The sequence below is a fragment of the Ictidomys tridecemlineatus genome, chromosome 12, assembly GCF_052094955.1.
Source record: "Ictidomys tridecemlineatus isolate mIctTri1 chromosome 12, mIctTri1.hap1, whole genome shotgun sequence".
In the NCBI taxonomy this organism is placed as follows: Eukaryota; Metazoa; Chordata; class Mammalia; order Rodentia; family Sciuridae; genus Ictidomys; species Ictidomys tridecemlineatus.
The window spans coordinates 77,158,592-77,174,784 of record NC_135488.1 but is presented as its reverse complement, the minus strand read 5'-3'; the positions used below and the strand labels follow the sequence as shown (position 1 = coordinate 77,174,784).

Genomic DNA, 16,193 nt, shown 5'->3' with positions numbered 1-16,193 from the left:
TTGGGTTGGAATTGTAGTTCCTATCAGAAATAAGATCATCTATGTGGAAACAGAAAATAACTAATATAAATAAAAAATTAGCTGAATGTCTGGGACACATATATTCAGAAGCTCAATATATTCAGAAGCTCAAAAGTATTATGTACATTATATAATTTGCTACATAATCCTAGGTCAGTTACTTAGCATCCATAAGACTTAAGAGGTTTCAATGACTATAAAATGGTTCCTTCTTTTCAGTTAAGGGTAAAGACAAATGAAGTAAGAATGTGAAATTGCTTTTAAAAGAATGATCTCTATTTGAAGTATTTAGGGGTAAAAGGCCAAGGATATAATTTATTCTCAAACAGTTCAGAAAAAAACAAGGATGAACACATGACCACATCTAGTTTATACAGAAAGAGCAATCACAAATGAAAGATATATATAAATGTATATGTATATATATATACCCACACACAGAGAAATCACAAAATAAAACAAATGGGGTAAAATAGATGAATTCAAATAAAGGGCTATAAAACATTCTTTGTACTGTTTATTTTTCCAACTTTGTTTTAAAGTTTGAAATTATTTCCAATAAAAAGTTAACTTTTAAAAAAAAAAAAGCAATTAGCTTTAAAACAGAAAAAAAATCAGAAATGATACTATGGGTTTTTATTGCTTATTTCCAGAGATAATTTTAGCAACTAACTGACCAAAAACCTTCTTTAGCATAGATTGATTTTTTTCAGTTTAGTTCTGAATAAACCTAAATGTTTCTTCACAATTAGTCACATGTGGCCAGTGTATAAATCTACCTCTGTGCCTAGCTACAAAGTAAGTAGGATTAGATACTGAACATATTGTATCTACCACAACAGAATCTGGAAAACTTCTCTGTATGCCTATTTGTACACACATATAAATGTCTAGGTTTATTTACTCATATTTGCTATCTGTAACTTTCAAAAAAATCACCTCTTCTGTGAAGCCATTCCTATACCACTGGCCTCTTTTTTCCTTTACCATGTACCAATGCTTTTTCACTCACAACCCTTAAATGCTGATATCCATAAACCATCATTCCTATGCCACACTGAGATTCCATGCATCATCTGACAAACATTTTAAGTTTCAAGTGATAGTGCCACCAGTCTATTAACTTTCTTTTCAGAAGTTTTACCCATTTGGCTGGGATACAGAATAAATTTATGCAAGTATTAACAAGTATTTTACTTTCTACTTTTTTTATTTTTTAAAGTGAGTGAAAAACTGAAAACTTTTAATGCTAATAATATTCAAAATATATTTTAAAAACAAAAGTGGAAAATAAGTATCAAAATCATAAATTTTTAGCCAGGATTTTTAAAAATTTAAATAGAGAACAAATATAAAATACTGGGCCTAGATAATTAAAAACTTACTCTGAATGATGAGGTATAGTGTAAATAAAATATAGACTAAGAAAAATCAGCATTTACATTTCAAATTAAGAACATTTTGTTACAAATTTTTCATTCAACAGTGGAGGGGAGGGACCAGTATTCTTTTCCACCTGACAAGTTTTACTTAAAAAAGTAACAAAGCAACAAAGTATGCACCATAATACCTTGTTCATTTTCCTTATGTCTTCCTTTCCAAAATTAAAACTGAATTCTGCCTACAAAATGTCATTTTAAGAAAACAAAAATTTGAGATAATAAATGACCTGAGGAAATTGACATTTTGTTATCTAATATCTATCAGTGTTAAAAAACATTAAATATAAAAACAATAATAAGACTTGGACATTTGGAAAAAAAAAAAAACCCAAACTGGAGTGTTTTTGCCTAGTATGTGTGAAGCCCTGGGTTCAATCCCCAGCACTGCAAAAAACAAAATTTCCTATATATCATAATTAGGAATGCTGTAAAGTTCTTAAGCCATTTGAGCCTATATTATTAGTCTAATGGTACATATGCTGTTACGTCTGACTTCAGTATGCTTAGTCCATACTTTTGGGAAAACAGGGAAGTAAATGACTGTATCCATTATAACATGTATCACAATGTAGTTCTGTCCTTAACCAGTCTCTCTCTACCAATTGAAAGTTATATTAGGGCAAGATTTCTTATTTATTTTTCTCTCTCCCACCAAAAAAAACCCTAGCACAATGCTTGAAATAAGTAACTGTTTCTAACAGATGGCTTTACAAAGAAGGAAATTATCAAGTTGTAAAGATCTAATCTCACCCCATTCCTTTTATAAAAAGTGATATGAAGAAAGATGAAGTGATTGTCAGTGGTACAGCCAAGACTAGAACTAATGTCACTCGTTATTTTCATTATACCAACACTTGATTTCCTTCCCATAGTTTTTCAAGAATATACACATTTAGCGCATCCAAATTACTCTATTCAGTCAGTACACATTATATATTATTTATCAAAGTATCATGCTGTATCTTATAAATATATACAATTTAATCCAAGAAAGGAGGAAAAGGGGGAGGGTGGGAGAAGCAGGGGAAGAAAACAAAAAAAAAAAAAGAAAAAAAACCTTGAATAAGAAAGTCATGAATAACAATCTTCTCAGAGAAAAGGCATAAATAATTAATTTTCCTTAAAAAAAGAAAAGAAAGAAAAAAAGCCCAAGCATTACTTAAACTTTATTCAATCAGCCAACACCACTAAACCTTCCATGGCAATGGCCCCTATTTTTCCCTTAACCTATTAGGCCATAGATCTCTAGAAGTTTAGTAAAATCAATCCAAGAAACAGTCAATTCCTGAAACTCCCGGGAGCTTCCATCTACCAGAGGACTAGAAGCTTTAAGTTTTCAGGCAGTGCTGGATTCATCAGAAGCCTTTCAGTCCTGCTCATATCCTAGTTTCTCCTTGGTCTTTACCCACATTATCATCAACACATTGTACTGGGCTTCTCAGGTATTGTCCTTCCATTGATCCCTCCCAAAACACTTTCCCACGTTTGTGAAACCCACCTTCCACATGAACCAGCTCTCATAATCCTTAACTTCTTTACAACTTGATGAATGCATTACCTCACCTTCACCAAAACCTGACTCTTCCTTGAGGATGGATACTGCTTTTCCAGTAGAACTTTCTAAATGGAGGCTGTGTGCTCTCCTATATTCTACATCTAAATGAGGGAGAGGTAGTACCCTCTGCTCACCATTGCGACATCCAGACAATTATTAAACAGACCTTGACTATTCAGTTATGTCATTTTCTATCCTTCCTAATTGCTCTCATCTACTATCTTGTCAGTTGTCTGTCTCACTGTCCTTTACCAAAGACTAATGTCCCTAATTCCTAATCTTCTTCTCCATCTAAGTCAGGTCATTATCATGGGTGACTTTCCAGAATGTAATTCAGACTCTAGCAACCTTTACTCAGCTCCACTGTAGGCCTTGTCTCCCGGGCAAACATTGACCATTTGTATTCAAATTGAACAGCTATTGTTCTGAAATTCCAAATTCAACATCCAACACACCCAGCCACATACACTCACAACACTAAACTGACCACAACATTTTGGCAGTCACATTTTTATTGCCACCACTTTGGGTTCTTAGATCTAATTTGGACCTCAAGTTCAATGACCTACTCTCTTCCTATCAATGCCTTCTTTTCATTTCCTCAACTTATATGCCATAGTCCATCACTTTCAACTGTTCTTTGCTACTATCCATAACTCTCTTGACTCACTGTCCTTCCACTGAGCACACCTAGCAAAACACAACCTTAAGTCAATGCAACCATTTGCTTTCTCTGAACCCATACCCAGGATATTTATCATCCTTCAATCTTTACGAGTTCTTAACATAAAGAATGTTTCCCTAGTCAGAAAGTATTTCATATCTACTCCACCCAAGCATGTTCCAGTTCATTCTCAGCAAAGGACCTAACACACACTGCTGCTTCAAACAATAAATGTTAACCATTAAATAATTCTCTCAAACTTCCAGCCACAAATTTCCAGCAGTATCAACACCTAAACTTTCCATTCACTACAAAGCACTATCATTCTTCCTCTCTAAGACTAATTCTTCCACCTGGGCTCTACAATCTACCCTTAGACTCTATACCAGCACCTGGGATCACACTTTCCCTCCTCGAAAAAATTGCCCTTCTTCAACCTCATACTCTCTTCTGATTGCTAACACTTTCCTTCACTTCTCAAAATAAAATAGTCAACATTTACATCCATTTGCTCTAACATTCACTCAAGCCTAGCCCTTCCCTAAATCATTTGCTGTTGTAAAACCAACTCTTTCCCTCCATTTTGACAAACTTTCAATCCTTAGCTTAACTGACCAATCTAGATTTTATAATGCTGATTATTTCTTTAATATTAAATCTTTCTTTTCTCTTGGTTCTCTCCACAATTAATCTCTATGGCTTTAGTTTCTACCTTGAAGTCCATTCTAATGTTTATAGGTATACATAATATCCATAACTTCTTGGGTATTTCGTAGATACCAATGCCAACATATTCAAAACTGAATTTCTTATCTTTTCCTCTTTAGTCAACTTTTCTTATGTTCCCTACACCTCAGCTTCTCATACTGCTGTCTATGCATGCACACACCAGAAAGCCCGAATTCCTGGAGTCATCTTTGACTTTTCCTTTCATCTTCATGTTCACATCCATCAAACACGAAGTCTCCATGCTCACACTTCATTACCTGAATATTTAGAATCTCCTCTTTCTTGTAATACTGCAACATTTTCTAGACTGATCTGATGGTAGCAAGTGCTACCTATCTCTATTCATAAACATATTCCTATTTTTAGAATAGAAAACACAGCCAAATTAGAATACTAAATTTTAAAAAGTGTGTAAGTCACTTTATGCAAATCAGGTATATTGGAAATGTAGTCAAAAGAAAAAATTAGAATTAGAACTTTTCAGAAGAATTCCTAATAGCATACCTCATTTACACTTTTCTAAAAAAAATGCCTCCACTCAATATGCCTGACTTTACACATCTCACTGGAAAAATAATGTTAAAATATATGCCATAGAATTGTTCTTTATAAAGTAAATATAAAATCATTTCTAAGATAAAAATAAACATCTGAAAATATCTTAGTATTTCTTGCTCATCATGTTATCAATAAACACTGAAGAAAAAAACAGATTTTGAAGCTGATTCTAATTAAATTCAATGATGCAATATAAGTGACTAACAACTATGTGGAAAAATTGAGAGCAAGAGTGTGTGGTGAGCATAAAAGAGGTAGAAAAAGCACTAACACTTTTAAATGAGATGGTGGGAAAGTTCTAATCAATGTGACATATTAGATATTATAAAATGTACTACGTGATACAAAGAAGGAGTATTTCATACAAAGTCAAAAAGTGATGTGAAAAGATATAACAGTACACAAACTGATTACCTGAAGTTTTACTCAGCTCTGCTGAAAAGATAGCAGATGGTGATCTGTCCTCTTTTTCTGTATCAGAAGGAAGTTTTTCCTCAGCTTCTTTCATAAAAACTTTGGGTTCAACTATACTGCCTATCTCTGTTGTCAAACCAGAAACATCTGGAGGCAGTACAGACACCTTTGATATATCAGACTTATCTGAGACTTGCATTTTATCTTCATCTTTAGGAGTGTGTATGTTCTTAAAAGAAAGGTCATGGGGCAATTCTGTGCAAGGCAATGACCCAGCTCCATCCTGGACGTTAGCAACTTCACTTTTCTGGGATACTTCTAGGTCAGTGTATTCCCTGGCTAATTTAGAAATAGTTTTAGAACTGACAAATGTAGGGAATTCATCTATAATCTCAATTGGAGATGAATCTGAAAATGTTTCACTTTCTCTTGTTTTTGCTTCCTTAGAAATAAATAAATCATCATTTGAATAAACTGCAGTATTGAGCTCTTCCATCTGCAAAGGAATTTTCTCCTTTCTGGTCAATGTTGAAACTTCATCAGGCAACAGGGAATCTTTTTTGGCACCTAAACTGGGCTGAAAAGATTCCAAATATGGCTTTCCCCCCTCAGGAGGAAAATCACTGAGTTTTTCCTTATTTTCTTGTTCTTTTATTGATTCAAAGGAAGTTTCAGTGAGATTTTCTTTCATGAGCATTACAGCTTCCTCTTGTTTATGTGGAACTTCAGGTATTGAATCATCACTAAATAAGTCAACTGGTTCAGAATCAGGGGAGGAATCCTCAACTAGCTCAGAATGATCAGGCAATGGCTTTTCAACTTTTACCATTTCTGAATAATTAGAGAAATCTGGACTTGGTTCAGTAGAGAGTTTTGTTTCTTTAATTAAGTCACATGCAATAGATATATAAGAAGCTTCTGTTTCCTGAACAACTGCATTAATATGTTCAGGTTCTTTAATGTCTTCCTTTATTCCTGATACATTCATGGCCTCTTCATAAGGTGGGGGATTTTCAGGCTCAAGTTTTATGCTGTCGTAATTAAGTGGAGGAGCTTCTAATGGTGATGAACTAGGCTGCACTGCAGAAGGACTAGCCCCAGGAACTACAGAATTTAATGGTGCTTCCATTACAATGTCAGGCAAAACTGGTGAAGGAGTTGCTTCAGATTCTTCAAATGATGGGCAAAGCTGTGCTACAGGGTACAGTGAGTCCTGCAGGGCTTCCGATGTTTGAACCAAGTCCATTTTTGTTTCATAAGCAAGTTTTGTACCTGTAGCTTCATTCAATTCACTTTCACATGCTTCCTGTACTAAATCTGGGGTTAGACCTTCAGTCATGTTTGCCACTACTTCCTCGGTCACCTTTAATAAATTATCTGTTGTGACATAATCTGTCTCAGAATCCTGTGATGCTACAAGAAAAGGATTTGATGTTTGGGTGCTCATTTTCTTCTCTGTTACAATTTGGGCCTTCTTTTCTTCTATTTTTTTTTCATCCGTCTTATTTTCTGAAGTATGATCTTCTAATGAAGGAAAAATGTTTGTTGCAATGCTTTCTGTTGCTTTTGGGTCAAAGGGAGTACATGTGATATATGCTCTTGAACTGTCTTTTACAGCTTCTGGTGTACTTGGAAAAGAAGCATCATCATTACTGCTTTCACTATCCTTTTCATGATTTGTCTGCTCAAGGCTATCTGGAAACCATTTCTTATCCACTTTATGTTCCAAATTGCTCTCTATATTACCTTGACCAGCCAACACATCACTGTCTTTCTTATAAGTATCTTTCACTTCCCATGCTCGCTCAAATGGTTTGAAGTCTGCATATTCCTCCCTCATAGGTGCTTCTACTCCAACTTCCATTTCGTTAAAACTGTCCTTTGCTTTTTCTGGAGACATAACTTTGTCCTCCTCTTTAACCAATTTAGAAAGGGATATAGGTGATTCTTGTTGATTATGAAGGATGACGTTACTAATTAAATCCTCCTCTTCATCTTTACTCTTCACAATTATTTCTTCCTTAGAGTTTTCTACTAGTATGGCAGATTCTGCTTTTGGAGAGCCACTGAAGGATGATCCCATTTCTGAGTATTCTAATTCTGAAAACTCTGTTAAATCTTTATCTATAAATGGATTTTTTGCCTTCTCTGAGAACTCTTTAGATGCTTCATTTAAAGTTTCTTGAAGTGTTCCTTGTGTGGGTGATACTGCTGGTAAATTACCAAGGTATTCATGTTCTTTAAAAGAAGCAGTTGAGAGAGGAGATAGAGAAGGAAGAGAAGCAGCAGTTTCAAGCAGGACAGATGGGAAATCCTCTTGACCAGCCGAAACAGTGTTACCTGGCTGCTCCTTCAAATCCATAATTTTGTCTGTGGCCATGGACAGAAAGGAAAGTTAGAGAATGCCACTGTTCACAGAGTCAATGCAAGTTTTATGACAGACTCATAAAATAGTGTTAGTAAAGACTCACTGTTAACTAAAATGAAATGTTAATAACAATAAATATGAGTAGACTTGAATTACTGAAAATAGTACTACTACAAATAAAACATACATGGCTATTGTACAGCATGGTGACTCTAGTTACTAACAATGTATCATTCATTTCAAAATAGCCAAGAGAATTTAAAATATTCTCAAATAAATGAAAACTATCTGGTAACAGATGTGCTAATTTGCCTATTTAATAATTCCACAATGTATTGGGCAATAAAATATCACTGTACCTCACAAATACAGTTATTTGTCAATTTAAAAAACTAAGAAATACATACATGGCTTCAGAAGCAATTACATGCTATGCAAAGACACAAATCTGAGAAAAATCTTAAGTATTATTAACTAAAAAAGCTACTTTTAACTAGTTTTTGAGAAAGAGAAGATTTGGGAATAGAATCTGACAGAAACGGCACTGAATTAATTTAATGCCACAGACTGGCATTCATTTACATTAAAGTTGGCTATCTCAAGTAAACTTTATGGGGAAAAAAAAGGACTGGTCAATATGTAAATAAATCAAGGGTCCAAGAATTTCTTATACACTTCCAATTAGTAATCAAGCTCTGCCCATTTCTCCTTTGGACAGAGCATACAAAATGCAAATTTAAACTTTTTCAGTAGATGAATCTTGGAACCATCCTAATTTTCAGTAAATCCAATCTACTCTGTATGGAGTTAATACAACTAAAGAGTTAAAGTTAGAATACATAGAGGATAAAAGGCTGGCAGAAAGAACTTGCCTGCAGAGGAGTGTATCACAGGCTCAGATGCAGCAGGAAGAGCAAAAAGGGTCTCATCTGAAAAACAAATAGAATATAACCTCAGCAGAAATAAAGACAGGTTGGAAAGAGACTAAAGATAAGAGGAGCAAGCAAGGATTCAGTTTGTAATAAATTAACAAAAACTTATCTATAGAGAAAAGTCCAAGACAGAAAGGAAGTTAGAAACAGTAGTACCATTAATTCAGACAAATCACCACATATATTATAAAGTTGACTAAATGCTATCCAGGAGATCTATCCTTTTTCACGAGGAAATACAACATGTTTATGTTAAAGAAATCTTTCACATAAAGAAATCTTATGAACTAAAGCAACTTTTAGACAGTGTCCTCATTTAACGTACTGCATCTAAGGTTTTTACTCACATTTTCAGTTAGATAAATTATCTTGTCCTATTCAAGCCCAAAACTTATTAAAAGATTAATTTGAACAAAATTAATAATTACTTCCATTTAATCTTTTGTTACTGGTCTCCATTCAATTCAGAAAAACACTTTAGTGAGAATTTTCTCCCAGATTCTAGGTTGTCTATCTTCATTGTACACATAGAATATCAGTCCTGTGTATCCTTGTCCAAATGCCAGAGACAGAAATACCAAAAAATTAGAACAAAACCCCCCCCCACGTAATCATCATTAGAAATGTTTTTGTTTGTTTTGTTTAAAACAATGGTTGAGAGCTACTTCTCATTCCAAATGCTTTACATGCAAGAATTCATTTTACTCTTACAATCCTTATTTCATAAGCAGTGGTGTGAATATAGCACCCATTTAACAGATTTAAATTGAAAAGAAAAACTAACTCAAGTACATACAACTAGTGAGAGACTCAGGTAATTCAGCTTCAGAGCTGAATTTCTTAATTGATGTATGTTAGAGATGAAATGTTTATGTCTTGCTCCCCCATTTTTAAGTTGAATTCTTAACTCCTTTGTGATGGTATCTGGAAACGGGGTTTGGGGGAGGTGATTAGGGTTAGATGAGGTAGTGAGGTTAGGGCCCTGGATTAGTGTCCTTTACAAGAAGACACACCAGGGAGCTTGCTGTCTATGTGTATCTCTCTCCTCAACCACATACAGAGATGAAAGTCACCAAGAAGTCAAAAGAAAAGTCCCCAGAATAAAACCTACTTTGCCAGCACCCTGATCTTAAGACTTCCCAATCTCCAGAATTGTAAGAAATTTCTGTTGTTTAAGCCATCTGGTCTATATTTTTGTGATGGCAGCCCAAGCAGACAATACACTATAAATTGGTTTGATAACTTTGAACAAGTTCATTTTGTACCTGCAATTGAAAGATTCTGAGATAAAGATCTTCTCTTTTACACTAAAGAAAGTGTTAAGCATAAGACAAGATTGAAATAGCCTGAGAAATGACTAGCAGGTGTTCCTACAGTAGAACACCAATAAATTTAGACAGTTCTATCTAGAAAAGTCAAACTAGACAAGGCTGATCACAATAAAAATAAAAAAGATGTAGTTATCATGAATATGCACTCAGTCTCCTTGATAATGTCAAGAAACCTAACTTCATAATGTCAAATAAATTATAACTAAATATTCTGGGCATGGTGGTGCATGCCAGTAATCCCAGCAGCTCAGGAGGCTGAGACCAGAAGACTTCGAGTTCAAAGCCAGCCTCACCAACTCAGCGAGGCCCTAAGCAACCCAGTGAGACTGTGTCACTAAAAAAATATAAAAAAGAGCTGAGAATGTAGCTCAGGAGTTAAGTGCCCCTGGGTTCAATCCCCAATATATGTGTGTGGGGGTAGAATGTCAGCTTTTAATTCATTACTGCAATTTATTACTGGTCAATTAAAAAACATGTATGAGATCACAATCTCACCAATGTCCACACACTCAAATACCAAGTTATTTTCTTTGACTTGTTCATTTCAAAAATTTTCATCAATCAAAATTGTGACTGGTCAGTAAAACTCTCTATTATAAAACAAGGGGAAATCCATTTTAAAATCACAGAGAACTTATGGTTTTGAAAGTAACTATATTGTCTATAACTAATAACCCTTTCAACATAAATAACTATAAATCTGGGCAAAATAAATGAAGTGACTATCTTAAGACATTGGACAGCAGGCAGTACAAGAGTGTGAGTCCTGAACAAAGGGAAGCCTGAAGGACTTAAATTATTGATTAACAGTCCAGGGAGGAGGAGTCCAAAATTATCACACTCTTGCTGAGCTTAGAAGGCTGCAAGATCATCTGGAATTTGCAGGGCAGGATAACATACAAAGAAATGAAAGCTTCACAGAAAAGATGCTTCAGAGGTAGGGATACTGTTTTAAACCTTTTGCCGAATATTATCCTGCCCATGCACAACACACAAGACTCAGCAAGATTAGACAAGTCGTCTATGGCAGATTTGTAAGGTAAATTAATATTTCAGAGGTCAGACAGTGCAGGAAGACATGACATAAAAATTTTAACCACCAAAGTGGAGAAATCTCACTGAACATCCCAAACACACAATGGAGACTCCCAACTGGGCATATTTTATTTAAAAAGCAAGACTATTAACCTTATTTAAAAATTACACAATGTAAAATGAATCAAACATAACATTACCCCATTAATATGTCCAATTTTAATGTTTTCATGTTACAGTTAAAAAAAAACTAACCCTAAAGTAAGGGATACAAGAATAAGCAAATTTATGGCTCATGTGCCAAAGTTATACTTCTGTAGAATAAGGAGAATGAGTAGTTAAAGATTGTATAATCTGCAAACCTAAAAGATTTACTCTTTAAATAAATTTTCCCTTTAAGGAAAATTCTGCTGACCCTTGCTCTAGACCAATTCTAACTTTAAAAGAAAAATTTGAAAGAATTAAGATGATCTGCCATCAAATTAACTGCATGCCAGTACAAAATTAACAGTCATATCCATGTGCAGTATAAAATAAAAATATCAACACAAAAATTTCAGGAAAACCCTCAAGTGTTTGGAAATTAAACTATACACTCCCCAAATACTCCACAGATCAAGATATAATGAGAGAAATCAAAGAATACTCTGAATCAAATAATGAAAACCTATATGATGCTATTAAGGCAGTGCTTAGAAATATATAGCTGTAAATGTTCTTAAGGGCTTGGGAGGCTAAGGCACGAAGGAACTCAGTGAGACCCTGTCTCTACATAAAAGACAAAATAGGGCTGGGGATGTGGCTCAATGGTCAAGTGCCCCTGAGTTCAATCCCCGCGATAACCCCTCCCCCAAAAAAGGTTTAAAATTGACATTTAAAGCCTCTATTTTAAGAAACAAGAAAAAGAACAACTTAAACCCAAACAAGTAGAAGAAATAAATAGTAAAAATAAAAGTATAACCCAACTATACAGAAAACAGACAACAGAGAAAAATCATTGAAATCAAAATGTTGGTTCTTTAAAGATCCATAAAATTGATAATCCATTAAAATGATCAAGGGAAAGACACAGCAAGAACAAGTTTTAGAAATAAAAGAGGTGCTATCACTATAGTCCTAAATTCACAGATAATACTATTAACAAGTTTATGGCAATAAATTAGACAATTTATATGAAATGGAAAAATTCTCAAACACCCAGTCATCAAGATGAAATAGACAAACTTCTGTAAAGACAGAAATCACCAAAACTGACAATAGTAGAAACTGAAACTCTGAATAGCCCTTATTGCTGAAAAGAAGTACATTTGTAATTTAAAAACTCCAAAAAGAAAACTTCAAGCACAGAAGACATCACTAGTGAATTCTAAAAACCATCTAAGAAACAGTGGCCAATCTTATACAAATTCATTTCAGTATATAAAAAGCAAACATTTCCCAAAATTTTTTATAGACTTATGCATTAATACAAAAAACTAGTCAAAGGCATTAGAAGAAAATAAGTTTACATAACATCACTCATCACCACACATGCAAAAAAGTTTTGTCTGTTTAAACATGTAGGGTAGACAGTAAGTTAGTATGTACAAGGTCCTGGCTGCAATCCTCAGCATGCACGTGAGGGCACACACGCACACGTGTGCGCGCGCGCGCGCGCGCGCACACACACACACACACACACACACACACCCCAACCAACAAAAACAAAATTTTAACAGAATATTAGCAAAAATACAGCACTCCATGAAAAGTATAATCATTACCAAGTGAGACAGATCTCGGGAATAAAGGTTGGTTTCACATTCAAAATTAAACTAAGAAATTTGTCCTATTAATAGTCCAAAAAAGAAAAAAAAAAAGATCATCCCAATAGATGTCAAAAAGGCTTGTGACAAAAGTCAACACCCATTATCACTAAAATTCTCAGCAAATTGGCAATAGAAGGAAACTTTATCAACTTAAGGGGTCAGGACCACTAGGACAAGTATACAGCTAACAACATACTTAATCATAAAACATAAATGTATTCACTCAAAATCCAAAATAAAACAAGAAATCCAGTAGTCTTTTCACCACAAGATAGCAAAATATGAAAGGGAAAGTAAAAACTATCCTATCTTGCAGACAACAGGACTGTGTAGTCAGAAAAATCGTGTGAGGGATGTGTGTGTATATACCTTAATAAAGTTTATAGTAAATTTAGCAAGGGTATAAGACAGATACAAAGACAATACACAAAACAAATTTTTGTATTTCAGAACAACAGCAACTAACAAAGAGAAAATCAGAAAATTTAAATATCATTTATATTAGCTACAAAAACCAAAATACTTAGGCATAAATTTAATAAAATGTACAAAATTTCAAACCCCAAAACTATAAAATACTGCTGAGAAAAATTAATGTTCTAAATGATAGAGATATATTAATGTTCATGGAATGGAAGATTTAATACTGTTGAGTGTCAGGAAATGAAACTAGGAGTTTCTTGTTTTTATACATCTTGGGAACAGAGAGACTGGGCCTTTGTTCCTATCTTTTCCACACTGTTGGTTTGGTGAACAGACCTTGGAAAACAGCAACAGTATCTTCCTATTGAGCTACAGGCAGGCATGCATATTATACAACATAAAAGACTCAGTTTCCCTGAGCTCAAAATCTCTCTCCTGTAATAAAACCCACTGAAGATGCAGATGTCACTTGGCCCTCTCAGTGTTAACTCTGAGAAATGGGTCTCAGGAAACCAGAACAAGAAAATGCTGACATTCGAGCTACTGTCATTGCTATAATAAAGATCTTTGTCTCTGGCCTAGGCATCCTGTCTTTTGTCAGTGTCCATAAAATGATAACAGGCTAACTTGATTGACTATAGATAGAATAAAACCACAAAGATGTCAATTCTCCCCAAAGTGACCTACAGATTCAATAAAGTCCCAATTAAATTCACAACAGACATTTTATAAAAATGAACAAGCTGATTCTAAAATTTATTTTTAAAAAAAGTCTGGTATTGGCGTAAGGACAAACATCATTAGAACAAAACAGATGTACAAAGACATACTTCATATGGTCGAATGAGTTTTGATGAACACACCAATGCAATTATCAGAAAGTGAATACTTTCAAAAACAAAGTCTGCAGGCACAAGTGAGAAAAATATGGAAAAAATAATCCTATATTTCTAATTCATACCATAAGCAAAAATTAATTCAAGACGGAGCTCAATATTAAACATAAAAATGAAAACCATTAAAACTTCCAGAAGAAAACACAGCAAATCTTCAGAGCCTTGGAGCAGGCAAAGGGGTCTTAACACACTAACTGCACTAACCATAAATGAAAAGAACTCATCAATAGGCAAGCGACAGACTAGGAGAATATATAACAAAGTCATGTATCCAAAACATAAACAGAACTACAAATCAGTAAAAAAGAGACAAACAACCCAATTTGCTCATTCCAGGAACTGTTTGAAAAGATACTTTGAAAAATATACATGTAAAAATGCTTCAATTCATTAGTCATTTAGGGAAATTTGGATTAAAGCCAAAATAAGAAAATACTACACACCCACTAAAATAGTTGAAAGTAAGAAAGTCGATATATCACATGTTGGTGAGAATATGGAGCCACTCATATACGTTGTTGACAGAAGTAAAATCACTTTGAAAAACAGTTTGGCAATTTCTTATAAAATTCAACATACATCTACCTGATGATCAGCAATTCTACTCCTAGGTATTTACACAAGGGAAATAAAAACATTTATCTACAAAAAGATCTTTATGGGGTTGTAAGCCCTCAATGGTAGAGCACTTGCCTAACACATGTAAGGCACTGAGTTTGATCCTCAGCACCTCATATAAAAATAAATAAAGGTATTGTGTCCATCTACAACAACAACAAAAATTTCTTAAAATATCTATGTAAGAATGTTCCTAGCATTTTTTGTTCATAAATGCTAAGGCAAAAAATATAAGTAATTAAAATGTCCAACAAAAACTGAGTGAATAATTAAATTGTGGTATCTTCAGATCATGGAATATTATTACTCGGGAGTAAAAAAGAACAAATTATTAGTACCTGCATTTTCACCGATAAATCTCAAAAATATTATTCTTGAATACAAGTAGCCAGACATAAGAATATGCACTGTATCATTCCATGTGATGCTCTATTAGAAACAAAATTCATCTACAGTAAAAGAAATCAAAATTAGTTGATTGGGATGGAGTTGTGGGAGAAGGAATCAGTATAAGAATCAAATTGAAAAACTGGCTGCTAAGGACCCAAGAGAACTTCCTGGGATAATAAAGAAATTCTATATCTTGACAGAGATGTTGGTTAAAAGAACATATGCATTTGTAGAACCTAAGCATTTGCTAAATGTAAAACTCTTCACACCTAAGATCTTCGCATTTTACTATATATAAATTATATTTTACTAAAAACATTGAAAAGTGTTTCACAAATAAATTTCAAAGAGAAAAACAAAGAAGAACATCAGATTTAAAGGCAAATCAATTTATGCTAATAGCAGGATCTTGCTTGGATTCTGATTTAAAATAAATACTAGACCAAGGGCATTGTGGTTATGTTACTAAAAGTAGTCCTTACAGTTTGCAAGACACAAAAATGATATATTTATAAGCATTTGGAAATGGCATGCTGGACCATGGTTGAAGGCTGTTAAGGCTAGAATGGCTAAATAAGGTTGTGATACTTTGACAAAATATACTTTTGGTCTTCATCCCATTTCCTAAAACCTTGGACTCTTCCCCAAGTGATAAAATTGTCTTTTGTATACTAATGAGATAACTGGTGGCTGCAGATCCCCAAATAGCATCAGGACGATTGGAGGCTTCACTTAGACTTCACTCCAGGTCCAGACTCCAGGGAGGATACAAGGGCTGAAAGTTAAGTTGATCACCAAGGGCCAGAATATAACCAAGCATGCCAACATAATGAAGCCTCCATAACAATCCAAAAGAACTGGGTTCAGAGAACTTATATACATAGCTGAACCTGTGCAAGTTCATAGATGGTGGTACCCTGGAGAGCAAGAAAGCTCTTGCCCCTTCCTCTATGCCTTACTCTCTTCCCTTATGAATTGACTTAAGCATATGGCTACTTTTCTATATCCT

The 16,193-nt window shown here is 34.2% G+C and overlaps 1 protein-coding gene across 4 annotated transcripts in view; it reads right to left on the bottom strand.

The window, feature by feature from the left end:
* Positions 1–16,193, bottom strand: part of Rtn4 (reticulon 4) — a 66,682-nt gene that overhangs the window by 40,336 nt on the left and 10,153 nt on the right. For 2 of the 4 annotated variants that reach the window (XM_040271562.2, XM_005322006.4), the window contains exons 2-3: positions 8,624–8,680; positions 5,384–7,753 (exon numbers count right to left, since the gene is read on the bottom strand). The exons of 1 other annotated variant lie outside the window; for it this stretch is intronic. In XM_040271562.2, the coding sequence (XP_040127496.1) occupies positions 5,384–7,753; positions 8,624–8,680 (2,427 nt within the window). The remainder of the gene's footprint in view (positions 1–5,383; positions 7,754–8,623; positions 8,681–16,193) is intronic. One more of the 4 variants, XM_078029173.1, reaches the window with a different exon arrangement.